Here is a 27,865-nt window from a genome sequence, read left to right as displayed (position 1 = left end):
GCACTGCAGTAGATATGGGCCAGCGGGCAGAACGGGAGGCAATGTTGGTGTGATTGCATTACCATGACCGCACCGTACAATACATAATGCTGCAATTACCGATATAGTGAGGTTGTTAGCCAGTAAACTCTACGAAAGAGAACATTCAAATGTCTTAGTTCCATGATGTCACCGTTACCCATGACTTTCTATTTATAGCGCTGCTCCTAACACAGATTATGCCGTACACAGTACAGTGACAGATGGTCATTACTATACAGTGTTCTGATAATATGGCATGCTTTCCTCAGAGTTCCTATGTGTTTCCTGCGGGGCGGAGTCCACTGGAATTTCTATCTGGTGTGTATCTAGAAGTGCTGTACGCCCACAGCACGCACAGGAAGACAGGATAAGGGAACTGAGTCAAGGCTTGGTGCAGTCCCTGCAGCACTCACAGTAAGAATGCCAGTTAGCAACTTTTATACAATATTTTGGTTTAGTTTTCGTCTATAAACTATCAGTGTTCTCTCCTTAAATACTCTGCAGTGTATTATACACGCACACAATATCATACTTGCCTCCTCCATGAGGGAGAACATGCTCTGCTCCTGGACTTCCCTGGTAATGTATGATTTCCATCACCTGTGGGGAGCTAGGTAATTGAGGGAGTCAGGTAGGCAAGTATGGCACACATGCACTTACCGTATACAGTATACAGTATATTGAATCTGACTCTAGGAACTTCGTCAGGACTTACTTCTGCACCATCAGCTGTACCAGGCGCATACCGGCTGCATGTTTAGTCTCCGCTCAGCGAGATCTCTCTGTGTGTTATCCTGATGTACAGTATGACATCAGTAGCTATTTATTTCTTAACAGTTTCTTGTATATCACAGCAAATTATGTTGCGCTTTACAATTGTAAACAGTGATAAAACAAACTGGGTATTTACAGACAGTTGAAGAGGCAGGAGGGCCCTGCTCACAAGCTTACAATCTATAACATATGCTAGATGCGTTTTTTTCACACAACCATAAGAAGCAATATATGCCAAGCCTCCATGTACAGCTGGACATAAGGCCTTATTCTAGTCCACTCTTTCTGACAAAATCCTTCTAAAGGTGCGTACACACAGGGGCGATTTAGTGCAAAATCGTGGGAAATATGGTCGCTGAGCGACCATATTGCCCGCAATGGGAGTGTGCACCGGCGATATATCGCCGGGTGCGCGCTCCCGTTTTTGCCCCTTTGGTGATCGCTGGTCGCAGGAACATGCTCCTGCGACAAGCTGATTACCACTGCCGGGCTCCCCCCGACAGTTTCTTTTTCATCAGCGACCATCTCTGGTCGCTGATGTAAAGTAGAAACTGAGCAATATATTGCTCAGCCATATATTGCTCAGCAATATATGGCTGAGCAATATATCTCCCCCGTGTGTACACAGCATTAGATGGACAAAACCATGTGCACTGCAGGGGGCAGATGTAAAATGTGCAGAGAGAATTAGATTTGGGTGAGTTATTTTGTTTCTGTGCAGGGTAAATACTGGCTGCTTTATTTTTACACTGCAATATAGATCTCACTTTGAAGTAAACCACCCAAATCTAATTCTCTCTGCACAAGTAACATCTGCCCCACCTGCAGTGCACATGGTTTTGTCCATCTAAGAAGGAATTTGTCAGAAAGAGTGAACTAGAATAACCCCCATAGTCACACAGAGAATGTACATAGGCTGAGAGAGCAGCATTTTCTGATTGCAATCCCCATTAGGAATGGCAGAAGGTAATATACTGGGGTAAAGTACTAGTGATCCCAGGAAGGGCCACACTGCTCGCAAGTGGAGGTTACTGGTGCACTCCCCATTATAACACAGTATAATCTATTAACACATCAGCAATCCATGGACCAGTGCAACCCCCTGCCCCCCCCCCCCCAGATGTACAGAGCATCCCCGTCCTGCACCGCCAACATGTACAGTGCATCCCCCTCCTGCACCGCCAACATGTACAGTGCATCCCCCTCCTGCACCGCCAACATGTACAGTTCATCACTGTCCTGCACCGCCAACATGTACAGTACATCCCCATCCTGCACCCCTACATGTACAGTGCATCCCCCTCCTGCACCCCCAACATGTACAGTACATCCCCATCCTGCACCCCAACATGTACAGTACATCCCCATCCTGCACCCCTACATGTACAGTGCATCCCCATCCTGCACCCCTACATGTACAGTGCATCCCCATCCTGTACCCCTACATGTACAGAGCATCCCCATCCTGCACCCCTACATGTACAGTGCATCCCCATCCTGCACCCCTACATGTACAGAGCATCCCCATCCTGCACCCCTACATGTACAGAGCATCCCCGTCCTGCACCCCAAAATGTACAGTGCATCCCCGTCCTGCACCCCAAGATGTACAGTGCATCCACATCCTGCACCCCAACATGGACAGTACATCCCCGTCCTGCACCCCAAGATGTACAGTGCATCCCCATCCTGCACCCCAACATGGACAGTACATCCCCGTCCTGCACCCCTACATGTACAGTGCATCCCCATCCTGCACCCCTACATGTACAGTGCATCCCCATCCTGCACCCCTACATGTACAGTGCATCCCCCTCCTGCACCGCCAACATGTACAGTTCATCACTGTCCTGCACCGCCAACATGTACAGTACATCCCCATCCTGCACCCCTACATGTACAGTGCATCCCCATCCTGTACCCCTACATGTACAGAGCATCCCCATCCTGCACCCCTACATGTACAGTGCATCCCCATCCTGCACCCCTACATGTACAGAGCATCCCCATCCTGCACCCCTACATGTACAAAGCATCCCCGTCCTGCACCCCAACATGTACAGTGCATCCCCGTCCTGCACCCCAAGATGTACAGTGCATCCCCATCCTGCACCCCAACATGGACAGTACATCCCCGTCCTGCACCCCAAGATGTACAGTGCATCCCCATCCTGCACCCCAACATGGACAGTACATCCCCGTCCTGCACCCCTACATGTACAGTGCATCCCCATCCTGCACCCCTACATGTACAGTGCATCCCCATCCTGCACCCCTACATGTACAGAGCATCCCCATCCTGCACCCCTACATGTACAGAGCATCCCCGTCCTGCACCCCTACATGTACAGTGCATCCCCCATCCTGCACCCCTACATGTACAGAGCATCCCCGTCCTGTACCCCAACATGTACAGAGCATCCCCGTCCTGCACCCCTACATGTACAGTGCATCCCCATCCTGCACCCCTACATGTACAGAGCATCCTCATCCTGTACCCCTACATGTACAGTGCATCCCCCATCCTGCACCCCTACATGTACAGAACATCCCCATCCTGCACCCCTACATGTACAGTGCATCCCCATCCTGCACCCCTACATGTACAGTGCATCCCCATCCTGCACCCCTACATGTACAGTACATCCCCATCCTGCACCCCTACATGTACAGTGCATCCCCATCCTGCACCCCTACATGTACAGTGCATCCCCATCCTGCACCCCTACATGTACAGTGCATCCCCATCCTGCACCCCTACATGTACAGTACATCCCCATCCTGCACCCCATACATGTACAGTGCATCCCCATCCTGCACCCCTACATGTACAGTGCATCCCCATCCTGCACCCCTACATGTACAGAGCATCCTCATCCTGTACCCCTACATGTACAGTGCATCCCCCATCCTGCACCCCTACATGTACAGAGCATCCCCATCCTGCACCCCAACATGTACAGTGCATCCCCATCCTGCACCCATACATGTACAGTGCAACCCCATTCTGCACCCCTACATGTACAGTGCATCCCCCAACCTGCACCCCAACATGTAAAGTGCATCTCCATACTGCACCCCAACATGTACAGTGCACCCCTCATATAGGATAACTTATAAGGCATCTAAATATTTTGGGAATTGCAAATAATTGTTTAGCTACAGTACAGGGACATCGGCATCCAGCGACATTATGTACAATGATCCACAGTGGTCGGTCTTACAGCTTCCTCTACACGCTGGTGACGGGACCTGTAGGACACTTATGGGAATATTGCTTGCACTGTCTCAGGATTTCATGTATCGTATCTGTGTTTTGTCTCCTCTATAGATCTCGCAGAAGATGTTATTTGCCATGGACCCCGTCACCATTGTTCTGTCCGCTGTGGTCATCCTATTCTTGGCCTATATTTATAACGGTCAGAAACAAAATTACAAGAATTACCCTCCAGGACCGAAGCCGTTGCCCATTATTGGGAATATGCACCAGTTTGACATGTCTAAGCCTATGAATACACTGTTAGAGGTAATGCATCACTTCTGCCGACACACTATTATGGGGTGAATGGGCCTGATTTAGCATCAGGTGTACATTTGTGAGACTACAACTGCTGCCACCCAGCACAAAGCCAGGCTGCCCACCTGCTGAGTACATCCCTGCAAAGGCATCGCTAACTCTAGTAGCCCCCTGCCCCGCCGCCTAGCTGTGAAGGAAGACGCCAGCATACCTCCCAACTTTTGCAGTTTTCAAATCAGTCCAACAAGGGGGTGGAGCTAAGTGCTGGGTTGGTGTGGTCTCAGGAGAGGGGCATGGCCTAGCACCGCAACCGTAGTTTTATCATTGTCAGTGGCGCGCCCAGCACTCCCCTATTCACTGGGCAGCCTCCGGCTCTCTTCAGCAATCACAGCTCTGCACAAAGCAAAGCATCAGTGATCTCCTGCTCCTCCAAACTGCCCCCCCCCACACACACACACCCATGGGATACTGCCTGTGAGAGAAACAGCAGGACAGCCTCAAAACAGCAGGAAAATTGCGCCCCCCCCCCCCCCCAACCCCACCCCAGTTAAAACACAAGACACCCCCCCCCGGGGAGCTGGCAGGGGGTCCGTGCGGTGTGGGGGTACCTGCAGTCATGGAGAGGTCCCCAACGGGGCGGCGGCGCGGGAAGCGCTTCTGACTTTGAAAACACTGGCCACAGGCTGATTGGCTGAGATTCTATGTCAACGTAATACTCAGCGCCACAGGGACCTCTTTATGACCGCAGGTACCCCGGCATCGCACGGACCCCCCTGCCCGCTCCCCGCTGCACCCACAAGGAGGGGGGAGCTGGGGGACTAACAATAGCGCCCGCAGACCCCGCGGCGCCTCTCCGCCGTCGCCAGGGCTGCGGTGCTATATTTACGCCACTGGCGCCAGGCCTTGACTTAGAGAGCCCACACACGGTGAGAAGTGTGCTAGGTGTGGTTTGAGCCATACAATTTGTGCACTACAATTATGAACTACACCCGATTCTTGACTACACTACAATAGTCCATTACAGGGTACATGCCATCTAGTCCAAAAAACACTGCCTGCACTTTTTTGCCTTGTGGTAGGAGCACACATCGCATTGCAAAGGCAAAACAGACATGATGCGATTTGAGACAGTTCAAATCGCGTGCGATAATCGCAACATGTGTTGGCACCATTAGATTGTGGTTGCATTTTACTGGGGTGTGCAGGTTTCCAGCAAATGCCTAATAGCAATTTTCAATAATCAGTGTCCCAAGCTGTACTAAGCCTTCAAGAGAGATTAAGTAGTTGGAGATTCAGCTGTAGATTTATTAAGCTCAGTGAAGTGATAAAGTGTCTGGTTTTTATCACCGGCAAATCAGCTCCTACCTGTCATTTTTCAAACCAAGCTTGTAACTTCACAGTTAGGAGCTGATTGGCCGGTGATAAAAACCAGACACTATCACTTCACCGAGCTTAATAAATCTGCCCCTGAGTACCAGCCAATCAGATCCTAACTGTCATGTTACAGGCTGTGTTTGAAAAAATTAGTTGAGAGCTTGTTGGTTGGTACTTTATCTCTCTCTCTCTCTCTCTCTCTCTCTGGGACTTAGTACATAGACCTCTAAATAAATTGAAAATGATGATAAATGAAATTGATGAGGATACATTCATACTTTAAAGTAAGAGAAATTGGAACATACTGTATTTACCAAACTGAAGCGCCATTGGTAAATAACTAAATGTGTAGTAAAACTACATGCTATTGGAACATACGCAGCTCAGCGATCGGGCCTGAATCGGGCCCCTAAACTCACTTCTGTTATCAAATCTTAAGTAAAATGTAATCAATCAATGTATTCTGTTATTGCATTGTTTTCTGTCCCCAGTCACAATTGTGATAGCCTGGTAAAGGGAGCAGGGGGGCGGCAGACGCCGGTGAGGGGACCAGGGAGCGAGGGACGGCAGCAGGCGGGGGATGCCAGCGACCAGGGTGCAAATCGCTGATTGGCTAAGAGAGGTCTCAGCCAATCAGTGGCTATCCCTTTCTTTTGTATGGCCTTTTTTTGTATGTGCCTACTGCCAGGCTATTTCCTGCCCAGCTCCCTGGTCCCCTCACCGGTGTCTGCAGCCCCCTCCCCCTGCTTCCTCCGCCTGGCACTCTGGTCACCGGCATCTCAAGCCCGCGACTGTCTCCCTCCCAACTCCGATCCAATGTGCACAGGACCGTGCATCAGGTCGGACAGGATGTCTACACGTGTAATTTTCACGGCCTGATTAATCCGAATCGGGTGAAACCGTGCTCAAATTGCATAGTGTATGGGGGCCTTTACAGTCCATACTCTTGGCACACGAGTATGAAAAATTCTAAATTTAAAAAAAAATGTGAAAAACTCACGAAGACCTGCTCATGTTGACTTTTTGCTTATGTTGACCTACTGTCCATGACAACGTGTAGTCTGGATAGCCCATTTGAGGTATTCTCTAGTCATGGGATTGCCCCTGCAGGGCTGGCTATGCTATTTATGACTGCAAGTTGTAGGGAATTATTACTTTACTGACATAATGGGGCAGATGTATTAAGCCTTAACAAGAGATAATTCAAGGGTGATAAGGAGAGATAAACGTCCAGCCAATCAGCTCCTTACTGACTTTTTTCAAACACAGCCTGTAACATGGCAGTTAGCAGGTGATTGTCTGGACGTTTATCTCTCTTTATCACCCTTGAATTTATCTCTTGTTAAGGCTTAATACATCTGCCCCAATGTCATTTATTGCTGACTATATTTGCTGATCGTTTCTGTTTTTGGTTATCTCATCTACAGCTGTCTAAGAAGTACGGCCCAGTCTTCAGTGTCCAGTTGGGCACGATGAAGTTGGTCGTCCTAAGTGGTTATGATGTCATCAAAGATGCTCTGGTAAACCACGCGGATGAGTTTTCTGACAGACCAGAAGCCCCAATCATGACTAAAATAATAAAGGACTACGGTAAATGGTTTTATTTCCCTTAAATAATTTTTCAACAAACTCATTGTGGCCCTTATTCTGGTTCAATCGCAAAGGCAAATTCCTTCTCAAATGGACAAAACCATGTGCACTGCAGGGGGGCAGATGTAAATTGTACAGAGAGAATTCGATTTGGGTGAGTTATTTTGTTTCTATGCAGGGAAAATACTGGCTGCTTTATGTTTACACTGCAATATAGATCTCACTTTGAAGTAAAACCCCACCCAAATCTAACTCTCTCTGCACATGTAACATCTGCCCCACCTGCAGTGCACATGATTTTTTCCATTAGAGAGTGAATTTGCCTTTGCGAATGAACCAGAATAAGGGCCTCTATGTATAGTATATACAGTTCCGTCCAGGGTGACGCCCACCAGGAAGGGCAGAGCGTGGACGAGCGAGCGACAGGAGGAGCAATATGGAGTACGGTTCCGGTGACGGGGTACTTATGTAAGTATTGTGTGTACATGATTTGTTCTTATCCTGAAAACGGAATAAATCCCGAAACGTCGATACAACACTGTGGTGTTTGTAGCAGATCACTGCAAGCCCGTGAGAGATTATTGCAAGTCCACTGTTCGTATCCTGTCTATTTGATCCCTGAGTGCTGCACCCCGGCTCCGTGATATCCCTTATTGGTGTGCCTTCCCTGATGGGGTGTCCCCTTGATGCAAAAAAAGGACATGAGGCGGCACTCACTGGGGTACTTGTGTATTATCACGGCGCCCCCGATTTCCATTGCAGGTCATTGTACAACCAAAAATCCCGTTGCATCGCATTGCATGCAATATGATCGCATGCGATGCAACCGATTTTAAGCCGTACATGCACCCAGATGCCTAATTCCTATGTTAAATGCCCCCCAGACCCGATTTTAGATTGTACACCAACCCTGATGGGTAATGACTATGTTAAATGCCCCCCCATTGTTAACGCCACCCCACTATCAACGCCAACCCGAAGCGTGGCGAGCGTAGCGAGCATGCGTGGGGCGGTGGTACGCGTCCTATGACCTTTTCATACCCCCACTATCCACGTCGGCGCGGAGTTGATTTCATGTTGTGTGGCGAGCGGGACGTGTAATACTTGTGAAGTTATGCGCGTCCCCTCGCTCACCACGCTTCGGGCTCGGTGGCTCGCTGCACTCGCCACACTATATTAAATCAACTCCACGCCGACGTGGGTATTGGGGTATGAAAAGGTCGGAGGACGCGTACCGTGGCCCCTTGCAGGCTCGCTGCTCTCGCCACGCTTCGGCTTGGCGTTGATAGTGGGGTGGCGTTAACAATGGGGGGGCATTTAACATACTCATTACCCATCAGGGTGGGGTTACAATGAAAAATCGGGTCTGGGTGGGCATTTAACATTTAAATCGCGTTGCATCGCATCACATGCCATTATACTGGCATGCGATGCGACGCGATATTAAAATTGGACACTCTGCCCGGGAAAAGCCTCAAATCGGTCCCATTGCATGCCATCGCATACCTTAATTAGTGGAATGCGATGCGATGTGATGCGATGGGCGCCGTGATAATACACAAGTACCCTCACTGGTGATGGTAAAAAGGTGTATTCAAATCATCAAAAAAAGTCAAAGTGTAGCCAGCATATAAATGTCAACAGTTTTGGGGTTTACACCCCTTCATCAGGACAGCTGACGTGTAAATGTAACTAAGCAAATGCAAACAGAATTCCCTGAAGCAGAGACGGGCAGGGTTCGCGTCCCCCGCCGCTCGGAAACTGGGACGTGCGTGCGTGTAAGACACTCGCGCTTCCCATTCAGATGGAGTGCCATCTCGCCAGCGGGAGCATTCTGGTGAGCCCCGGCACTGGCTGAGAGGCGGTCCATCCGATATACTGTATATCAGCAGTAGCTATTCTATTACAAAGATCAATGACTGTCCCTCATCACTGTACAAGCAATGTAGTCGGGAATATGAACTCTGGGATATGAGAGAGTGGACTTGGTTGGACCCGAGTGACAAAAAAACTGATGTAACGCAGAACATAAATGCTTGAGGCAGATGTTATTCTCAGTGCAGCTCACAGATATTGGGAATTACCGATATGTACAGTACTCTGATTCAGTACAGCACTGTCATATATTTATATATCTATTCTGTGCAGGTATTATCTGTGCTAACGGCGAGAACTGGAAAGTGATGAGACGATTTACTATATCAACATTACGGGACTTTGGAATGGGCAAGAAAAGTATAGAAAACAAGATCATTGAGGAGGCCGCTTACTTATCACAGACTATTAAATCCTATGGAGGTGAGTTACTTTATTATAGAATTTGAAACATAGAATTTGACAGCAGATAAGAACCATTTGGACCATCTAGTCTGCCTATTTTGTAACCATATTGTTACCTCAAACCCTCTTTGATCCTTATGTCTGTGTAAGGATTTATTTATGTCTATCCCATGCTGTTTAAATTGTTCTTAGCCTCTACCACCTCTGATGAGAGGCTATTCCACTTGTCCACTACCCTTTCTGTGAAGTAATTTCTCTTCATATTTTCCCTGAACCTACAGTAACCCCCCCTTCAGTGTCAATGCATGTCTTCGTGTTCTAATACTTCTCTTAATTTGACAAATATTCCCCTCCTGGACCCAGCTAAAACCCTTGATCCAAACTATACATGTTGAGATTTTTTAGTCTTTCTGGGATTTGTGATGTAGGCCATGCACCATTTTAGATGTCCTTATTTGTACCATCTGTAATGTATTTATAGCCTTGTGTAGATATGGCCTCCAGAACTGGGCACAGTATTCTAGATGAGGCCGTACCAGTGACCTATACAGGACTGGGCACAGTATTCTAGATGAGTCCGCAACCGCGACCTATACAGGACTGGACACAGTATCTAGAAGATGCAGCACCCATGACCTATACAGAACTGGGTACAGTATTCTAGATGAGTGTGAACCAGTGACCTATACAGAACTGGGCATGGTGTCTAGATGATGCAGCACCCATGACCTATACAGAACTGGGCACAGTATCTAGATGAGGCCACAAGAGTGACCTATACAGAACTGGACACAGTATTCTAGATGAGGCAACACCCATGACATATACAGAACTCGGCACAGTATTCTAAATAAGGCCGTACCAGGGACCTATACAGAACTGGGCACAGTATTCTAGATGAGGCAGTACCAGTGACCTATACAGGACTGGGCGCAGTATTCTAGATGAGTCCGCAACCGCGACCTATACAGGACTGGACACAGTATCTAGAAGATGCAGCACCCATGACCTATACAGAACTGGGTACAGTATTCTAGATGAGTGTGAACCAGTGACCTATACAGAACTGGGCATGGTGTCTAGATGATGCAGCACCCATGACCTATACAGAACTGGGCACAGTATCTAGATGAGGCCACAAGAGTGACCTATACAGAACTGGACACAGTATTCTAGATGAGGCAACACCCATGACATATACAGAACTCGGCACAGTATTCTAAATAAGGCCGTACCAGGGACCTATACAGAACTGGGCACATTATTCTAGATGAGGCAGCACCAGTGACCTATGCAGAACTGGCCACAGTATTCTAGATGAGGCCTCACCAGTGAGCTATACAGAACTGTACACAGTATCATAGTTGAGGCAGCACCAATGACCTATACAGAACTAGACACAGTATTCTAGATGAGGGACCCCCCCCCCAGTGTGTCTACCCCATTGCACACCTTTGTGTTATCTGCAAAATGGCATACAGTAGTTTTCCTTCAAAACCATTTGCAATGTCAATAATTAAGATCTTATCCATTCAACTAAGTATCCAGTTCCATGTTTTTAAGTACATTTATCAGCTTGCGTTGTGGGACAGTTTCAGAAGCTTTACTAACATCTAGATAAGCTATAACTACTTCCCCTTTTATCTGTTACTTTATTCACCCAGGCAAACAAGTCATTGATATTTGTTTGACATGATCTCCCCTTTATTAAATCCATGCTCTTTGGAAACCTGTAAATTACAGGATTTGAGATCATATTTTTCTTTCTTTTAATAGTGTTTCCAACCATTTCCCTATTAAGCCACACTTGCCTCTTCCTTGCTTCCACCTTTGTGCAGTGGGGCTATTAATCAGGCCTTCCTAAAAATCTGAGTTGCGTTGATCTCAGTATTTATGCTGAACCATTCTGCTTGATGGTCACTGGATCCCAGATTTACAACCACTTTTACTTCAGATACTCTGCCCTTATTTGTCAGTATTAAAATACTCACCAATTGCTGGAGGTATTCTCCCTGCAAATAAATCAGAATGTCCCTATTTCTAGTGGAACTTGCAACAGACTCATCCAGTTTATATCAGGTAGATTAAGATCTCCCATTCTTATAACCTCATTCTGATGACAAAATGTCTACATAGTGTATCAGAATATCTTCTCTGGTTGCTTATCTGCTCCATATGACTGCAGCCGTGTCTTCCTGGTCCCAGTGGTCATGTGACAGGATGTCTGGGTCAGGCCTCCGATCCACCAGTCAAGGCAGTTTCTAGACCATTTGACTGCAATGGGTGTGGCCTTCTATGGACAGACGGTTGGGTAGATGTATGAAGCAGTGATAAGGGAGGAAAAGTGAGCCAGTGGAGAAGTGGCACATGGCAACCAATCAGCACTGACGAAACATCTATAATTTGCATAATATAAAATTATACAGAGCAGCTGATTGGTTGCCATGGGCCACTTCTCCTTTGGCTCAGATCTCCCCCCTTATCACTGCATCATACATCTACCCCTAAAACACAATAGTGCCCCTTACACCATATTATGTCCTGCACAGTAATGTTCTTTGAACCTTATTATGCCCCACACTAATGCCCCTGGCACAACATCTTTACCAGGGTCGTAGACCCTTTCACACTGAATAAATACATGTGTAATTCACAAAATTACTGGGTTGACATTTTTAACCCGGCGAATTGCTGCTCAGTGTGAGAGGTGGTCAGACTGCACCCGGCAAAATGATGCGACACGCAAAATGCCGGGTAATTGCCAGGTCACATGAAAGTGGTAAAAGAGAACGAGCACTGACATATTTTACCAAAGTTACAGTAGCATCCATAGTCAGCACTCAGTGAGTGCTTGTGTTTGATGACAATCGTTGTGAATCGGGTGTTACCCTGACAGTGACGGTAACAATACAATTACAACATAAAGGGGAGGATAACAAAAGTCTGGCGGCTAATATTTTCCTCCTATGAATATTGGTGATAACTTGTATATTTATCCATTTCTAGGAAAACCGTTTGATAACTTGAGCATCATTAATGCCGCTGTAGGCAATATAATAGTGTCCATACTGCTGAATCGCAGATTTGAATACGATGACCCAACTATTCTGAAGCTCATGTACTTAATTAACGCCAATATAAAACTCATGGGGAAACCTATTGCCTTGGTAAGTATATAAATAATATTGCTGTTTCAAAGGTTTGGGTGACTTAAGCTGCTTTTAATAAATATTGGAGGGCTAGACGGCACAGTCACACCGTATTTCCGAGCATAATGAGAGGTGCTACCATGCTGACGCTTGTAGTTCCACATACTGTAGGTACAATTCCATGTCCATATTTATTTCCTAAAATAAGTCCCCTGGTGCAGCCATCATCTTTGGGGATGCTGCCATGCTCCCAGGAGTGACAATATAGAGATCACTGTGAGGTCACGCCCCTTTGCATTGGCCATACAGCTTTTTGGATGGCTGCATCTACGGCACTGGGGGAGTAAGTGGCACTACCATCCTTCACCAGGACGTGTGGTATTGCCCACCCCATAAGGAGCCTAAGGCAATTTTACCTCTCCAGCGACCACTCCACTCCAATCCACACCAAAGCTTGCCTTGAGTACACTTTACTGTAACGTTCCCCGACTAACTGTGATCACGCTCCGTATTCACAGAAACACTTTGCAATGCCCTACATTAGTTGGGACAGCCAAGAACAGCCTGGATAGCGGGGATAAGTGGTCTATTCTGGGTGAAATATCACCAATGGGATATATTCAATGCCTTTAGGCGAGCTATAATGGTGAGCAGTGCTGACAGCTCGCCGTCATAACTCACGGGTCACTATTCAACTGCTAATAGCGTAGCCCAACGGCTGCCAGCGGCAGCCTAAGCTAAGGCGGCAGCCTAAGCTAGGTTATCAGCGTAGCTTGGCGCTGTGAAAGTACAAAAGTAACTACCGTAGTGTTGGCGGGAACTTCATCTCTGTCCCCGGCATCCTTGGCAAGCCTACTCAGCCCCTCTCTGACACCGGCGTGGAGTTGACCCTATATAGTGTGGCGAGCGCAGGGAGCCACCGAGCCCGAAGCGTGGCGAGCGCAGCGTGCCCCGCGAAGGGATGCGGATTACCTTACAAGTAATCCGCGTCCGCTCGCCCTGCTTCAGGCTCGGTGGCTCGCTGCGCTCGCCACACTATATAAGGTCAACTCCAAGCCGGCGTGGATGGTGGGGGTATGAAAAAGTCGGGAGGACGCCTAATGCTTACCCTGCGCTCACCACACTTCGGAATGCCAAGGATAGTGGGGTTTGAAAAAGGAGCCATTTGGTAGTATGACACATGGGGCACTGGCAAATGCCGCAATAGCTACTCAGACGAAGGAGAGTTTCATTGCTGGAGCGTCTGAGACGCTCCCGCATATCAAAACATGCCGGGGACAGAGATGAAGTTCCCGCCAACAGTATGGCAAAATAATAATGTCACTTAATAAAAAGCTGTACCTGGTAAGAGGTTTTAATCTATCTTATTACCTGTGACGGTAAAGAGAATTTGTAGCAGTCCTTAATAGGAGAAATCCCACATTGATACAAGGCAAAAGGTTCGAGAATGATGCTTGTAAGGGGCAATATTACCCTACCTGGCGTCCCAAGCTTTGTTTGTAAACACCTATGGTGTTCTCCTTCCTCTAGCAGCTCAGTCTGTTTCTTCTGGTGGCTACAAAAATTTATAGCCGCCTGGATATCAACAGAGTTGCACGGCTGTTAGGTAACAGAGCCGAAATAGTGCTGGGCTCAATAACAGCGTGAGCCGGGCGGGGATAAGGCAAATGCCACCGTCTGCTGTGCTCCGAAACAGCTAAGGCAGTGTTAGGCCTCAATGTCAGCGTGAGCCAGGCTGGGAAGATAACAGAGCCGCCGTCTATCACTTTTCCTGCTCAGGAACGGAGATGTGTTAAGTCAGAGCCACAGGGGATTCAAAGTCCTCAATTGGGGATACAGGCATGTTTAGCCTAGCCAGGAGTATGTGTGGCTCCTTCCAAAACGCGTTTCGCCGCTCACCGGTCGGCTCTTTCAAACTCCGGATTGAAAAAGCCACCCGGTGAGTGGCGCCACCTGGTGAGCGGCGAAACACATTTTGGAAGGAGCCACACATACTCCTGGCTAGGCTAAACGTGTCTGCAGCCCCCTTCCTGCCAAAAGGTACAACATTTATTCTTACTATTATCATCCCTAATATCTTCTAGCACAAGGAGTGGGAGTGTCAGTATACGTGTAGAGAGACAGGTAGTGAACATCTTTTGCCCTTCTTGGCAACAATGGCACTAAAGTTTCCTAACCAATCGATTCTCAAGCTTTGATATAAGAATGTTATGAAGAAATATTGCTATAAGGGGGTAAAAGATGGACGTGCAGAAGTTATGGCGAGAATACCCGTATTTTTAAAGTGCAATCATCTATGAGGCAAATTCAGATTGTTTTTGTGTTTTCTTGACATTGCGTTGGTCTTCCATAGCTGTACAACAGCTTCCCCACGGTGATGGAATGGGTGCCGGGCGCCCATCACACAGTTTTTGAAAACATAAGAACGTTACATAAATTTATACGAGCGACATTCAAAAAACAAAAGGAAGAACTGGACGTGAACGACCAGAGGAATCTGATTGATGCGTTCCTGGCTAAGCAGATGGAGGTATAAAGGGCTTCTTATTTTTTTTTACACATTATGAAACACACCACATAATGCCCACTGTAGTGCCGCTTACACACATAATGCCCCCTGTAGTGCCGCTTACACACATATTGCCCCCTGTAGTGCCGCTTACACACATTATGCTCCCTATAGTGCCACATACACACATTGGGCAGAATGTAATGCTGCCAAGGTCAGCAGCAGTGCAGGATGCCAATCGAAATCTGACATTTTTTTAAAGGGACAATCACTTACAAGTCATGGTTTTGCATTATAAGTGATTGCCCCTTTAAAAAAAAAAAAAAAACATCAGAGGTTCGGCCGGCATCCCGCACCACTTATGAACTCGGACGGCATTATAATCCACTCAAAATGTCTGCTGTAGTGCCGCTTACACACATAATGGCCCTACTAGTGCAACTTAAAAATAATGCCCACTGTAGTGCTGCTCACACACTGAATGCCCTCTGTAGTGCCACTTACACACATAATGCCCAATGTAGTGCTGCTTATACACAGAATGCCCTCTGTAGTGCACTTACCCACAATGCCCAATGTAGTGCTGCATACACACATAATGCCCCGCTGTAGTACTACATCAACATAATGCCCCCAATGGACTCACCCCTCTGGGACTCAGCTGGCCTCACATAAAGCCTGCTGTATTGCCACTTACACACATAATACCCCCTGTAGTGCAGCTTACACAATTAATGCACTTACTACTACCACTCACAAATAATGTCCCCACTAGTGCTGCTTACACACATAATGCCCACTTTAGTGCCACATAATTTAGTTCTTACTTTAGAGCTACTTTTAGCAAACACATCACAGGGTACAGAGGTGATTCAGTGATTCAGAGGCATTTGGCTAGGCAGCATGTGTCATTAAAACACCCGCTAAGCAGCGAATGACTGCTGCTTAGCAAACAGTACTGAATCAGGCCCATAATGCCCTCTGTGGAGCTGAGGGTTATGGGAGGAGAATAGAGCGCACACTTTTCCCACACCTACCGCGGCCATTTAAAATTCGGTGCTGGCTCGTGAGCCAATTGGAGCTGGTAAATTATCACAGTTGCCAGTACGTGAGTTCTGATTGGCTGGTGGCCGGCGCCGTATTGGAAATGCCGAATTGTAATAGAGGCATCTCCTGGAGCTTGTGCGCCACCAGAGCCTCCCTCTCTACGCTCCTGCTTTTACACAATGCTATGATTTTTGCAGTAGAAAGCTGATCAGCCAACAGCTCATGTATCATGATTGCAATATCACCCTGTTTATTTGCAAAGTAGGAGCCAGGGAAAATATGGAGGAGGGAAAGAGAAACGGTGATTGTTTTGGGGCGTGTCTCCTACATCTGCAAAACATGGTGACAGCATCTCTGTTCCGAATGAGTTAGCGTACATGTCAGAAGATCTAAATCAATGTTGTGTTTCTAGGGCTAAATTATAAATATACTAACATTTAAAAATTGGTATAATTAGTAAATGTGTGTTTAAGCCTGTGAATCAATTGCAATTTATTTTCATTGTTTTGAAATCGATAAAAATAAAAAAAAGACCTTCAGTAAATATAGCCCTACGTATTATTATTTTTCTACACCAATAACTGAATGTATAGCGGCCTACTCTATTTATACGTTTTCTTCCTTCAATTTCACATCTAAAATTTGAGATGCATTTTGCACTTTAAAAATGACCATTCTGTTCTATCATTTAACAGATGACATTTAAAATCCATTTAAGCAGGATGCAGTTAGTGATGTTCTGTTCCTATTGTCCAGGGGAAGCCCGAATCCACCTTGTATTACCACAATGACAACCTGACTGTACTTATCGCAGATCTGTTTGGTGCAGGGATGGACACCACCTCCAACACTCTACGATGGGGCTTCCTGCTCATGATGAAATATCCAGATATTCAACGTGAGTTATATATAGGCTTAACGGGTGCAAGGGGTGCCACTGCTATGGGTGGCAGAGTCCTAGGGGGCCTGGACTAAGGTTACACATTTGAATATAAATTTCCCAGACTTGTCTCTTCACAATTGGGTCTGATCCTCTACCCAGCCTGAATTCAGTGACATTACACTGTCAGTGAGAGATGTAGTGGATGTTATTATAACTGAAAGGCCCCTGTAGTGTGGCCCAATGTGACCTGGGGTATATTTGAATGTGTCCCAATTTGCTCTGTCCTTGTACTGTGAAGGACACTATAAATTTACAAAATAAGAACTTGGGCATTTTAATGTGGCACAATATGAATCGGAGGCTCTGTAGTGTGGCATAATATGAACTGGGGGCACTATATGTCATAATGTGAATTTGGGGTTCTGTGTTGCATACTGTAATATGTACTGGCAACCCTGCAATAGGGCTAATTCAGATGTGGTTCAATTCAGCAGGAGGCATCTATTTCTAGTAGGCGCCTGCTGCCGCAATAGTGATCCGAGCGACATCCTTGGATGCAGCATTGGGCCTCTAAATGCCGGCAACATCCATCTATTTTAACAAATGGTTGCCATCATCATCCCCACCCCGAAATAGCATCCTGTGTTACAGGATCAATTCAGGCATGGGCATAAAGGGTCCTGGACATCTGCAAAGTACTGGACATCAGTACTGTACTCCGCACATCGAGATGCAGATCCTTAGACATCTGAATTAGCCATCGTGTGACTAGGGAACTTTAATCGTTCATACAATAAACTAGGGCACTACTATGGGACATAATATTAACTAAGGCATTGCTATGGTTCATAAAATGAACTAGGGCACTACTATGGGACATAATACTAACTAAGGCACTGCTATGGGACATAATATTAACTAAGGCACTGCTATGGGACATAATACTAACTAAGGCACTGCTATGGTTCAGAAAATGAACTAGGGCACTACTATGGGACATAATACTAACTAAGGCACTGCTATGGGACATAATATTAGCTAAGGCACTGCTATGGGACTTAATACTAACTAAGGCACTGCTATGAAACATAATATGAGCTAAGGCACTGCTATGGGACATAATATTAACTAAGGCACTGCTATGGGACATAATATTAACTAAGGCACTGCTATGGTTCAGAAAATGAACTAGGGCACTACTATGGGACATAATACTAACTAAGGCACTGCTATGGGACATAATATTAGCTAAGGCACTGCTATGGGACATAATACTAACTAAGGCACTGCTATGAAACATAATATGAGCTAAGGCACTGCTATGGGACATAATATTAACTAAGGCACTGCTATGGGACATAATACTAACTAAGGCACTGCTATGGTTCAGAAAATGAACTAGGGCACTACTATGGGACATAATACTAACTAAGGCACTGCTATGGGACATAATATTAGCTAAGACACTGCTATGGGACATAATACTAACTAAGGCACTGCTATGAAACATAATATGAGCTAAGGCACTGCTATGGGACATAATATTAACTAAGGCACTGCTATGGGACATAATATTAACTAAGGCACTGCTATGGGACATAATACTAACTAAGGCACTGCTATGGGACATAATACTAACTAAGGCACTGCTATGGGACATAATACTAACTAAGGCACTGCTATGGGACATAATACTAACTTAGGCATTGCTATGGTTCAGAAAAAGAACTAGGGCATTACTATGGGACATAATACTAACTAAGGCACTGCTATGGGACATAATATTAGCTAAGGCACTGCTATGGGACATAATACTAACTAAGGCACTGCTATGGTTCAGAAAATGAACTAGGGCACTACTATGGGACATAATACTAACTAAGGCACTGCTATGGGACATAATATTAACTAAGGCACTGCTATGGGACATAATATAAGCTAAGGCACTGCTATGGGACATAATAGTAACTAAGGCACTGCTATGGTTCAGAAAATGAACTAGGGCATTGTTATGGTGCATAAAATAAATAATTGCTGTGGAGAGGTGTCTCTTATTAAGTACTGGAAGAGGGGCCCCATCAACATGTTGCTTTGGGGCCCACAAAGTTCTGGTTACATCACTAACTGTGGGTTAGAAGGTTGGGTTGCTAGAAGTAGGGATAGGGATAGGAGGGTAGAGGGTAAGCGTGCGAAGCCCTGTCAGCATTTTCACCATTGGGATGCCGGGTCAGTTTTATGACTGCCGGTATCCCCTTTCTATGACCCATACATTACCACTCATTTCACAACCAAAATGTATTTTATCCATCAGGAAATTAATTCCTACTATGTTCCCCTAATCGCACCCCTTCTTTTTCCCATACCATATACCAACCCTCTAACAGCCAGCCTACTTCACACCTTCCAACCGGCCCGATTATGGTAGGGAAGTTCTGCATTTTGGGCACAATCGGGATATCCCACCCTCCCAGCATCATGAATGCATGGCATCTAATTTCATTGTACAGATGCAGGAGGCAGCCTAGTAGCTTGGGAATCACCAGCCATTCCACTAGCATGACAAACAACGGGGGGCAAAACACATGGCCAATCCCCGAACATGACTTCCAATGGTTGGCACCCTTGGCACCCTCCTCCCTTTAAATGTCTTGGAAACTTCATTGGCTTCTTCAATTTCAAATATTACTTCTTCACTCTATAATGACACTCAAATATACCCCATTGTGTCCACAACATCTCTAGGGTTATGCCCCTTCTCAACCCTGGTGCCACCAAGGATCTCATCCATGAACTCATCATCTCCTGTCTCAACCACTGTAAACTCTTCTCCTCCGACTTCCACTGTTGGGCTGGAATCCGTTGGCTTGGTACCCTGCAAATTGGTTTGAGGCCTGCACATCGCTGAAAATACGCATGTGCAGTCCCGCTGTGGGAACGCCTTTGGCTAGTATTACAGTCGCCGGGCATTTGCAGGGGCAGGGGAGGGAAGGGGTGGAGAGCGGGCTGGGGCAGGGGAATGCACAGCCTTTTATGGGCGTCCCCATGAAAATGATGGGCGTTCCCCTGCGAACGCAGGTGTGTCGATTTCTGCTTGGGGCGGGGGGGATGGCGTCACATGTGACATCAGCACCCGCCCCATTTTTGGCCATCTCTGGTCCAGATAAAAGCGGCAAAAAACAATTCGATGGTCGGCGAACATCGAATGATACGTGCTGCAGCATACGAGGGGATGTGTAAGTGTACACATCTTCTCGTATTCAAATGTGGTAATTTGCATGGTGGTGGGTGTTCGGATGGCAGGCAGGTAGGTGGCGGATGGCGTTTTCCAGCCCGCCAGGCAGCGAAATTATGCTGCTTAGCGAGCCAACCAGAATCAGGTGCAGAGCATATTTATGAATTAGTTTAATTTGGGCATTTGTAAAACAGATAAAACAGATATTCCTTAAGGGAAAACTTTTTATATACTCACGTCTGATGCAGGAATTTTTGCAATAGCTTTAGGTAACAATGAAACTTGTTCTGGCCTATGAATATGTGACATGAATTAGACTTTCAGTAATCTCTCTTTTCTGACAGAAAAAGTGCAGAATGAAATTGAAAGAGTGGTCGGTTCCGCTCAGCCTCAGATAGAGCACAGGAAGCAGATGCCGTACACCGACGCCGTCGTCCATGAAATTCAGCGATATGGCGATATTTTGCCGAGTAGCGCCCTACATGCAACTTCTCAGGACGTCACATTCAGAGGCTACTTTATTCCAAAGGTGCGGTTTACAAGAGCAAATCATAGGGATAGATTAGATTTGGGTGGGGTGTGTTCAAACTGAAATCTAAGTTACAGTGTAAGAATAAAGCAGCCAGTATTTACCCTGCACTCTCTGCACCTGTTACATCTGCCCCACCTGCAGTTCAGCACGGCTTGCCTAGTTGTGTGCTCTGCTAAAAATACTGAATCCGGAGAATACTGTAGTTGAGTACAGTAAGGAATGTTTGCTGGAATGAAGCGATTCAAAATAAACACAATGTGGGAATTTTATTAAGGTCAAAGGGGTACGGATGCACCCATTAGTAACCATTCAATATTGTTGAACTATGCACCCCAGTACGCCCTGCAACAGTTTTAACATGGTCTTATAGCAAAAGTGTAGCTGGGCATGCTGGGTTGTGTAGTTCAACAGCAGCTGGAGGGCCAAAGGTTCCCCATCGCTGAATTGGCTGCAGACCTTCTCTTTAGACCCTCCCATTGAGCAAGTTCTGCCCATATGTGGACTCCAAATATTATGTTTTTATCTTTTTTTTTTCAATATATATAATAGATGTGCCGGTTCTAAATGGCTATTTCTACACAGGGGACTGTTGTGATTCCATTTCTGACCTCTGCCCTGAGAGATGAAGCCTACTTTGAAAAACCAGATGAGTTTTACCCAGAACATTTCCTCACCTCAGAAGGACATTTCAAGAAGAATGAAGCCTTCATACCATTCTCACTGGGTAATACTAATACCAAAGTCATTTTGTTGATGGCAATCTCAATATTGGTTAGGGCTTGGGAAACCAGACTACCTGGGCACATGGCCTGTCTGGTCCTTGGTCAGTTTTAATGTCTGACAAAAAAACTTTATGTAGGACAATTTACAGACCTTAGAATCCACATCCTTACTGTAGGAGACCTTATATATCTACAACCTTGCTGGTTTCTAACAATACTTGGTTCAAAGATTGGCAATCAGGCCAACTAGCGTTAGTTCACTTCTAGGCACTTAAGACTAATAGTGGTATCCAATTACCTGCGATCGGTGACTGGGGTAATTGTCCGGACAGTGGACTGCCGAGGGCTATACACTTAGCTACAATAATCCTGCACTTTCCCGGAAGTTATCAGGGATTTTAAGGCAAGCAAATACAAGTCTTCAATAGTAGACTTATTGTATTTTCAGACCAAAACTGGGCTGCGGCAGCCAAAAACACAAAAACGGAACCTCTGTTTTTTCAGGCGTAAAAGTACTTTTTTTGGGGGGGTGACCCAATTGGGTAGGCTGAAAAAAAAACAATATAAGAGAAACATCTGGAAAATCAGTATTTCACACCTGATGTTTCTTATAATAATAATTGGATATCCCCTCAAAAACCAGCAGTGATTAGATACACGGAAGTCCACCATGTTTTGTGCATTTTTTACTGCCTTTGGGGATATTCTTTTAGTGGCAGCAAGAAGTTTATTTTAGTGCACTGTAAAATATGAGAATGGACTAGACATTCAATGGGTGGACATCAAAAATTTGATATGTCCAAGGTCAACATTGACAAAAGGTTGGCAGCAACAAAAGATCGACATAGAAAAAGTTGATACTGGGAAAATGTGGCACATGAGTTATTTATATTTTTCTGTGACAATGTCCTAACCGGAGCACATAGATCCCCAATTAGTGAAGCGCTTCTCTCGCCATGCTTCTGGTCAGTTTACCGTTCCCAGTCAGAGTCCACCTGGATGTTACGGTGCATCTGTGTATCTTGATTACATTATGATCTTTTCTACAGAGTGGGCATTTCAGGTTGAAGCAGTTCTGGCCTTTCTGAGATATAATATTAACTTCCAACAAAGAGAAATGTGCCCTAGTCATGAGGCAATCCCAGTAGATAGTAGGGCAGAGTTGAGTACAACCAAAGCTTGACAATGTGGAAACAGTCAAACACTGGTCAAGAACCACCTTCAAATTGCAGACGAGAATCTTGTTGGGATAGAAGGATCCTACAGGAGGTTCATAGAATACTTTACCACCAAAATTTACATATTATAGAAAAGGCCTGTCCAGATTATTTGGCGATGTTGCTTTGATAAACCTTCATTAAGCCATCTGCTAAATAACAGTGCTCCAAGCACTTAACTTCCATTAGACATTTTACATCCAAACATACGCTTCCAGAGAAGGCTTGAAAAATAGTGCCTTCACATGTAAATTAAAGGGTTGAAAAGAGTGACTTCATATAAATCTTGCCAATAAGTACTATTAGTTCCCATAGGTAGCAGACCATGTGCTGGTTGCACACAAATCAGGAGGTAGATGCCACAGTGACCCATTCTTCAAGAAGTTACAACCATTCCTATTCACTGTGTAGAACATACTGTAGGCCAGACATCTTGCTTAAAAACAGTAATGCCTTGTCTAGAAAGTGTAACGTAAGCAGGTACGTGAGGTGATGGTGGGCAGAGCCCTCAGCCGGGACTGCTGTTTAAGACGGCCACGGCACACCCTACACTGACTCTGTTGACCTCCTCAGACAGGTGACCATAGTCTGCTGGTCACTAGGCTTCTCCTGTAGTCGTCAAGTTCAAAGGAGCAAGTTAGGCCCACTCCAACCCTGATGCAACCAGGTCTTATGTGGTGACAAGACTACAGCAACCATCAGAGGTAGTGAAAAGAGGAGGTCTAACTAACTGGCGCTATCTGGGAGGACCACCCTGCCTAGGGGCACCAGGCCAAGGACGGGGAGTGTGACCCAGTTGCAGACACCAGACACAACAGAACAGGGGTACCTCCAACCTAAAACACGCCAAAATAAACAATGAGTACACAATAACAAAACGGTACCCCAAAACAGGTGTAAACCCACAACCATGGGCCTGTCCGCACCTGGGAGAGCCGGACCAAAGTAAATACATGTAGCCAAGGAAACAGGGCAGCTTGCCCACAGTAAATAAAGAAAGGAACTGAACCAAGCTCCACTGGAGCACTTATGTGACCTGAACGGACACAGCGACCAGACCACGAAACCCAGCAGCACAAGATAGAGAAGTGCCGGCTGGGAACGACTGGCAGGACTGGACGAGACAGCAACGCTGACCAGGACAAGACCAGGACAGGAACCAAGACTGCAGCAAGGCCAAGACACACTGCTGGAAGCAATATCACCGGCGAGGCTGAACTGAGCCAGATCCCTTAAAAGGGACACTTTGGCCAATCAGCCCCTGCCGGCAGACCAGCTCCCTGTAATTACTTATTAAGCTAAGCAACCGCCGGCGACGCGGCCTGAACCATCCCTGCACTGGCGTCCCCCAGCCGGGTGGAAGTGAAGTGTCCCGGCCGGGCAGACGTGATGCTGCGGGACCCGGCACCGCCGGGCAGAAGTGTCCGGTCAGCCCCGCTCTGGGCGCCAGCACTCTGCTGCGGCGGTGCCGCAGCAGCATCACTGCTGACAGAAAGTGCATGTCACCTTATTTGCCATGACTGTTGGAAGACTATGTCACAGAGCAAAGGACTTTCCTTGGAAGGTTAATAACATCCAACTAAGGGCAGGTGGCCTAACCACATAGAGAACAAGAAATCTGTTCGGAATACATGTGATTGAACCCAGTCAGAGCAATGGTGAATCTCAGGGATATATAAGCTTTCTATCCCCTGTGGGATGGACAACCGGTGTCAAAACAGTTGGCCAGTGACTAGTTCTTTTAGCATGTACTAGAGATGGTATTAATGTTTCCTATTTTTGTTTGCTCCAGGTAAAAGAAGCTGTGCTGGGGAGAACCTGGCTAAAATGGAGCTTTTCCTGTTTTTCACAACCCTGCTGCAGAACTTCACCTTCCAGGCACCTCCTGGAGCACAGCTGGACCTCACCCCTGTACTGGGTCTTACTAACGCCCCACGGCCTTATGACACTTGTGCTATACCCCGTAGTTAGTACATATATTTAGGAGAGCACCTCTGAAAGATCTCTCCGGGTGTTTAGAGGACATACAACATGAGAAGAAAAAATATTCATATTTTAGAAGGTTTTTAATATTCTTTCCCCAGCACTAATGTTGCAGCTACTGAATTTGGAATTAGTACTTTCGCTTTTGATGAATAAATGTTATTTGATATGGATAGCACGGATAGTTGAACATTCTACTCTCAATCATCCAGGACATTGAGGAAAATGCTTAGACGGGTATGTTCCAAAATACAGTGGTAAATTGTAATACACGAGGGGACAAATATATAACAAAATATATGTGTCATGTTCTTTGTGTAATCTGGAGATTCAATGGAATGTGGAACCTCATTAAATAAAGGTGCATCCTAGATAAATCTGTAATGTTGGTATCACAGCGTTTGTAGGAGGTAAGAGCATTTGCAAGTAACTAAAGGATACTTCCCTGCTTGTATGTTAATGCTCATGTACTTTTTTTCCCCACGTTTCATTGTGTTGTTTACCTCATAAATAATATTGGATGATTGTGACATTACTCGCATCTGACACCAGAGAATTTCTTCTATCATCCATCATTAGCACGAATAAATCTGTCATTAGGTCAACTGGGTCAAAAGGTGACATAGGAATAGGTCAATGGGTGGTAAGGTCACAGGAACAAAAGGTCAACAGGCTCAAAAAACCCATGGCAGTGGTTGGTATCAGTGGTGGCTCCAGAGGAGGAGCTGTAGCACAGTTCAAATTTCAAATAGAGGAGTCACACCCACTGCAAACAACTGCCATTCCAAATGGACTCAATAGCAGTGGGGGGGACCCCCCCCCCCCATCTGGATTTTGAACTGTGCTTTAGCCCCTCCTCTGGAGCTGCCACTTGTTGGCACACAAATGGTCATTAAGTTACTATTCAGTTTTTATTGCTACTGTGCTCGCTACTTTATTACTGGAGTCCAGAGTCCAATCATAGTCCACACAGATAGGAAATGAAGCAAGAGTTAGGAAAACATGTAAAAAAAAAATTGTCAACCCTTCATCTGTCCACCTTTTGTACCCGTCAACATAATGTATATCCACCACATGGTGTTGAGCTATTGACTGTACACCTAGACCAGGGCTGGGCAACACCGGCCCTCCAGATGTTGATGAACTACACATCCCAGCATGCCTTGCATCAGTTTCAGCATGGCCACATAGCAAAACTAATGCAAAGCATCCTGGGATGTGTAGTTCACCAACATCTGGAGGGCCGGTGTTGCCCAGCCCTGACCTAGACAATGTCGACATATCTGCAAAGTTTATTGACAATATGATTTATTTCCCTAGATAAGGTAACAGAGTGATCCTGTTGTTCCGATAATATTGCGTAAAATTTTGGGTACTTGTTTCCTAGCACGGCGCCCGTCGTGGGTGATCGCAAAGCTTAAGTTAAGGTAACTTAAGGTATGCGATGGACGCGACCGACGCAATTTTAGGGATATTTTTAGCCTTTTCCCCGACAATAAAAAAAATTGCATCCACCGCATGCCTTAAGTTAAGGCATGCGATGCGACCGACGCGACCGACGCGACCGACGCAATTTAACATTGAATACATTGTATTCAATGATAAATTGCTATGTAAAATCATGTCCATTGTATACCATTATAATGGCATACAATGCGACCGATGCGATGGACCCGATTTTACATAGGGAACAATGTTAAATGGGCCAATGGACCCGATTTTTCATTGTATACCCACCCTGATGGGTAATTTACATGACAAATGCCCCCCCCATTGTTAACGCCACCCCACGATGAACGCCAACCCGAAGCGTGGCGAGCGCAGCAAGAGCGCGAGGGGCGGCGATACGCGTCCTCCGACCTTTTCATACCCCCACTATCCACGTCGGCATGGAGTTGATGCGAGCCACCGAGCCCGAAGCGTGGCGAGCGCAGTGAGCCCCGCGAGGGGACGCGTAATACCTGTGAAGTAGTGCGCGTCCCCTCGCCACACTATATAAAATCAACTCCACGCCGACGTGGATAGTGGGGGTATGAAAAGGTCGGAGGACGCGTACCGCCGCCCCTCGTGGGCTTGCTGCGCTCGCCACGCTCCGGGTTGGCATTAATCGTGGGGTGGCGTTAACAATGGGGGGCCATTTGACCCATTAGAATGGGTATACAATGAAAATTGGGGTCTGGGGGGGGGGCATTTAACATTGGGGCCAATGTAAAATCAGGTCTCAGGGAACATTTTACATTGGTTCCAATGTAAAAAATCGCGTCGATCGCATCGCATGCAATTTGGTTACATACGATGCGATCAACGCGATTTTTTAGCACCCGATGGATACAATTTTTAGCGCTGGCGCCGTGCTAGGAAACAAGTACCCAATTTTGTAGGTCATGTCACTGAAAATCCTGTAAGAAGTATAACCCCTTATTGGCATATGCTATGTACTATTATACAGTGCAAGAATAATCGTAGGGGTACATTTACTAAGCTCCTGTGTATCTGCCGAGTAGCAATGTGTCTGGTTACAAATATGAACAGGTCTGTTTTGAAAAAAATATATATGTTCATTACTAAGCTGCAATGTACTCTGGACTCGTCTTTTCTGCTGGTGAAGTCATTCGCGTTTGGCTGCCAAGTTGTTTGCTGCCAGAATTTGCTGCGCTATATAAGAAGTTGTATATAAATAAATATACTCATCTACATTCCCACGTCACCCTTTGGTTTACTTCTCCAGTTGAATCCATAGGATAACTGTAAAAAAAAAAAAATACACTCGCCCAAAACAGAGTAGATCTGTCCTCTTGGTCCTCTTCAATCCATGTAGGGTACTCAGGGTTAAAAAAAAATTTAGTAAATGTTCCGATCCATAGAAACTGAAGAGAACCTATTTATACTATACACATGGGTTCTTTTCTCCAACTGCTGGCACTCCGGGTGACTTCTGTCAGTTGGAGACCCAGGAGCCAATCTTATAGTAGCACTCTTCTGATCTTGAGCATTCCAACCTGATCCCTGGGTAAGGCAGCCAGAACATATTTTAC

At 46.1% G+C, this 27,865-nt stretch overlaps 1 protein-coding gene across 1 annotated transcript; it reads left to right on the top strand.

Annotated features, from left to right (window-relative positions):
* Positions 1 to 374: 374 nt before the first annotated feature.
* Positions 375 to 25,930, top strand: LOC146064824 (cytochrome P450 2K4-like). The gene is made up of 10 exons (XM_083178726.1): positions 375 to 435; positions 4,127 to 4,321; positions 7,114 to 7,276; positions 9,425 to 9,574; positions 12,563 to 12,723; positions 15,059 to 15,235; positions 17,018 to 17,159; positions 20,721 to 20,905; positions 21,491 to 21,632; positions 24,640 to 25,930. The coding sequence occupies exons 2-10, from the start codon at positions 4,139 to 4,141 to the stop codon at positions 24,816 to 24,818; spliced, it is 1,482 nt and encodes a 493-aa protein (XP_083034852.1). The 5' UTR covers positions 375 to 435; positions 4,127 to 4,138; the 3' UTR covers positions 24,819 to 25,930.
* The last annotated feature ends 1,935 nt before the right edge of the window (positions 25,931 to 27,865 follow it).

This window comes from Crinia signifera, chromosome 3 (assembly GCF_055691185.1).
Source record: "Crinia signifera chromosome 3, ASM5569118v1, whole genome shotgun sequence".
Classification (NCBI taxonomy): Eukaryota; Metazoa; Chordata; class Amphibia; order Anura; family Myobatrachidae; genus Crinia; species Crinia signifera.
This window is presented reverse-complemented; position numbering and strand designations above follow the sequence as displayed.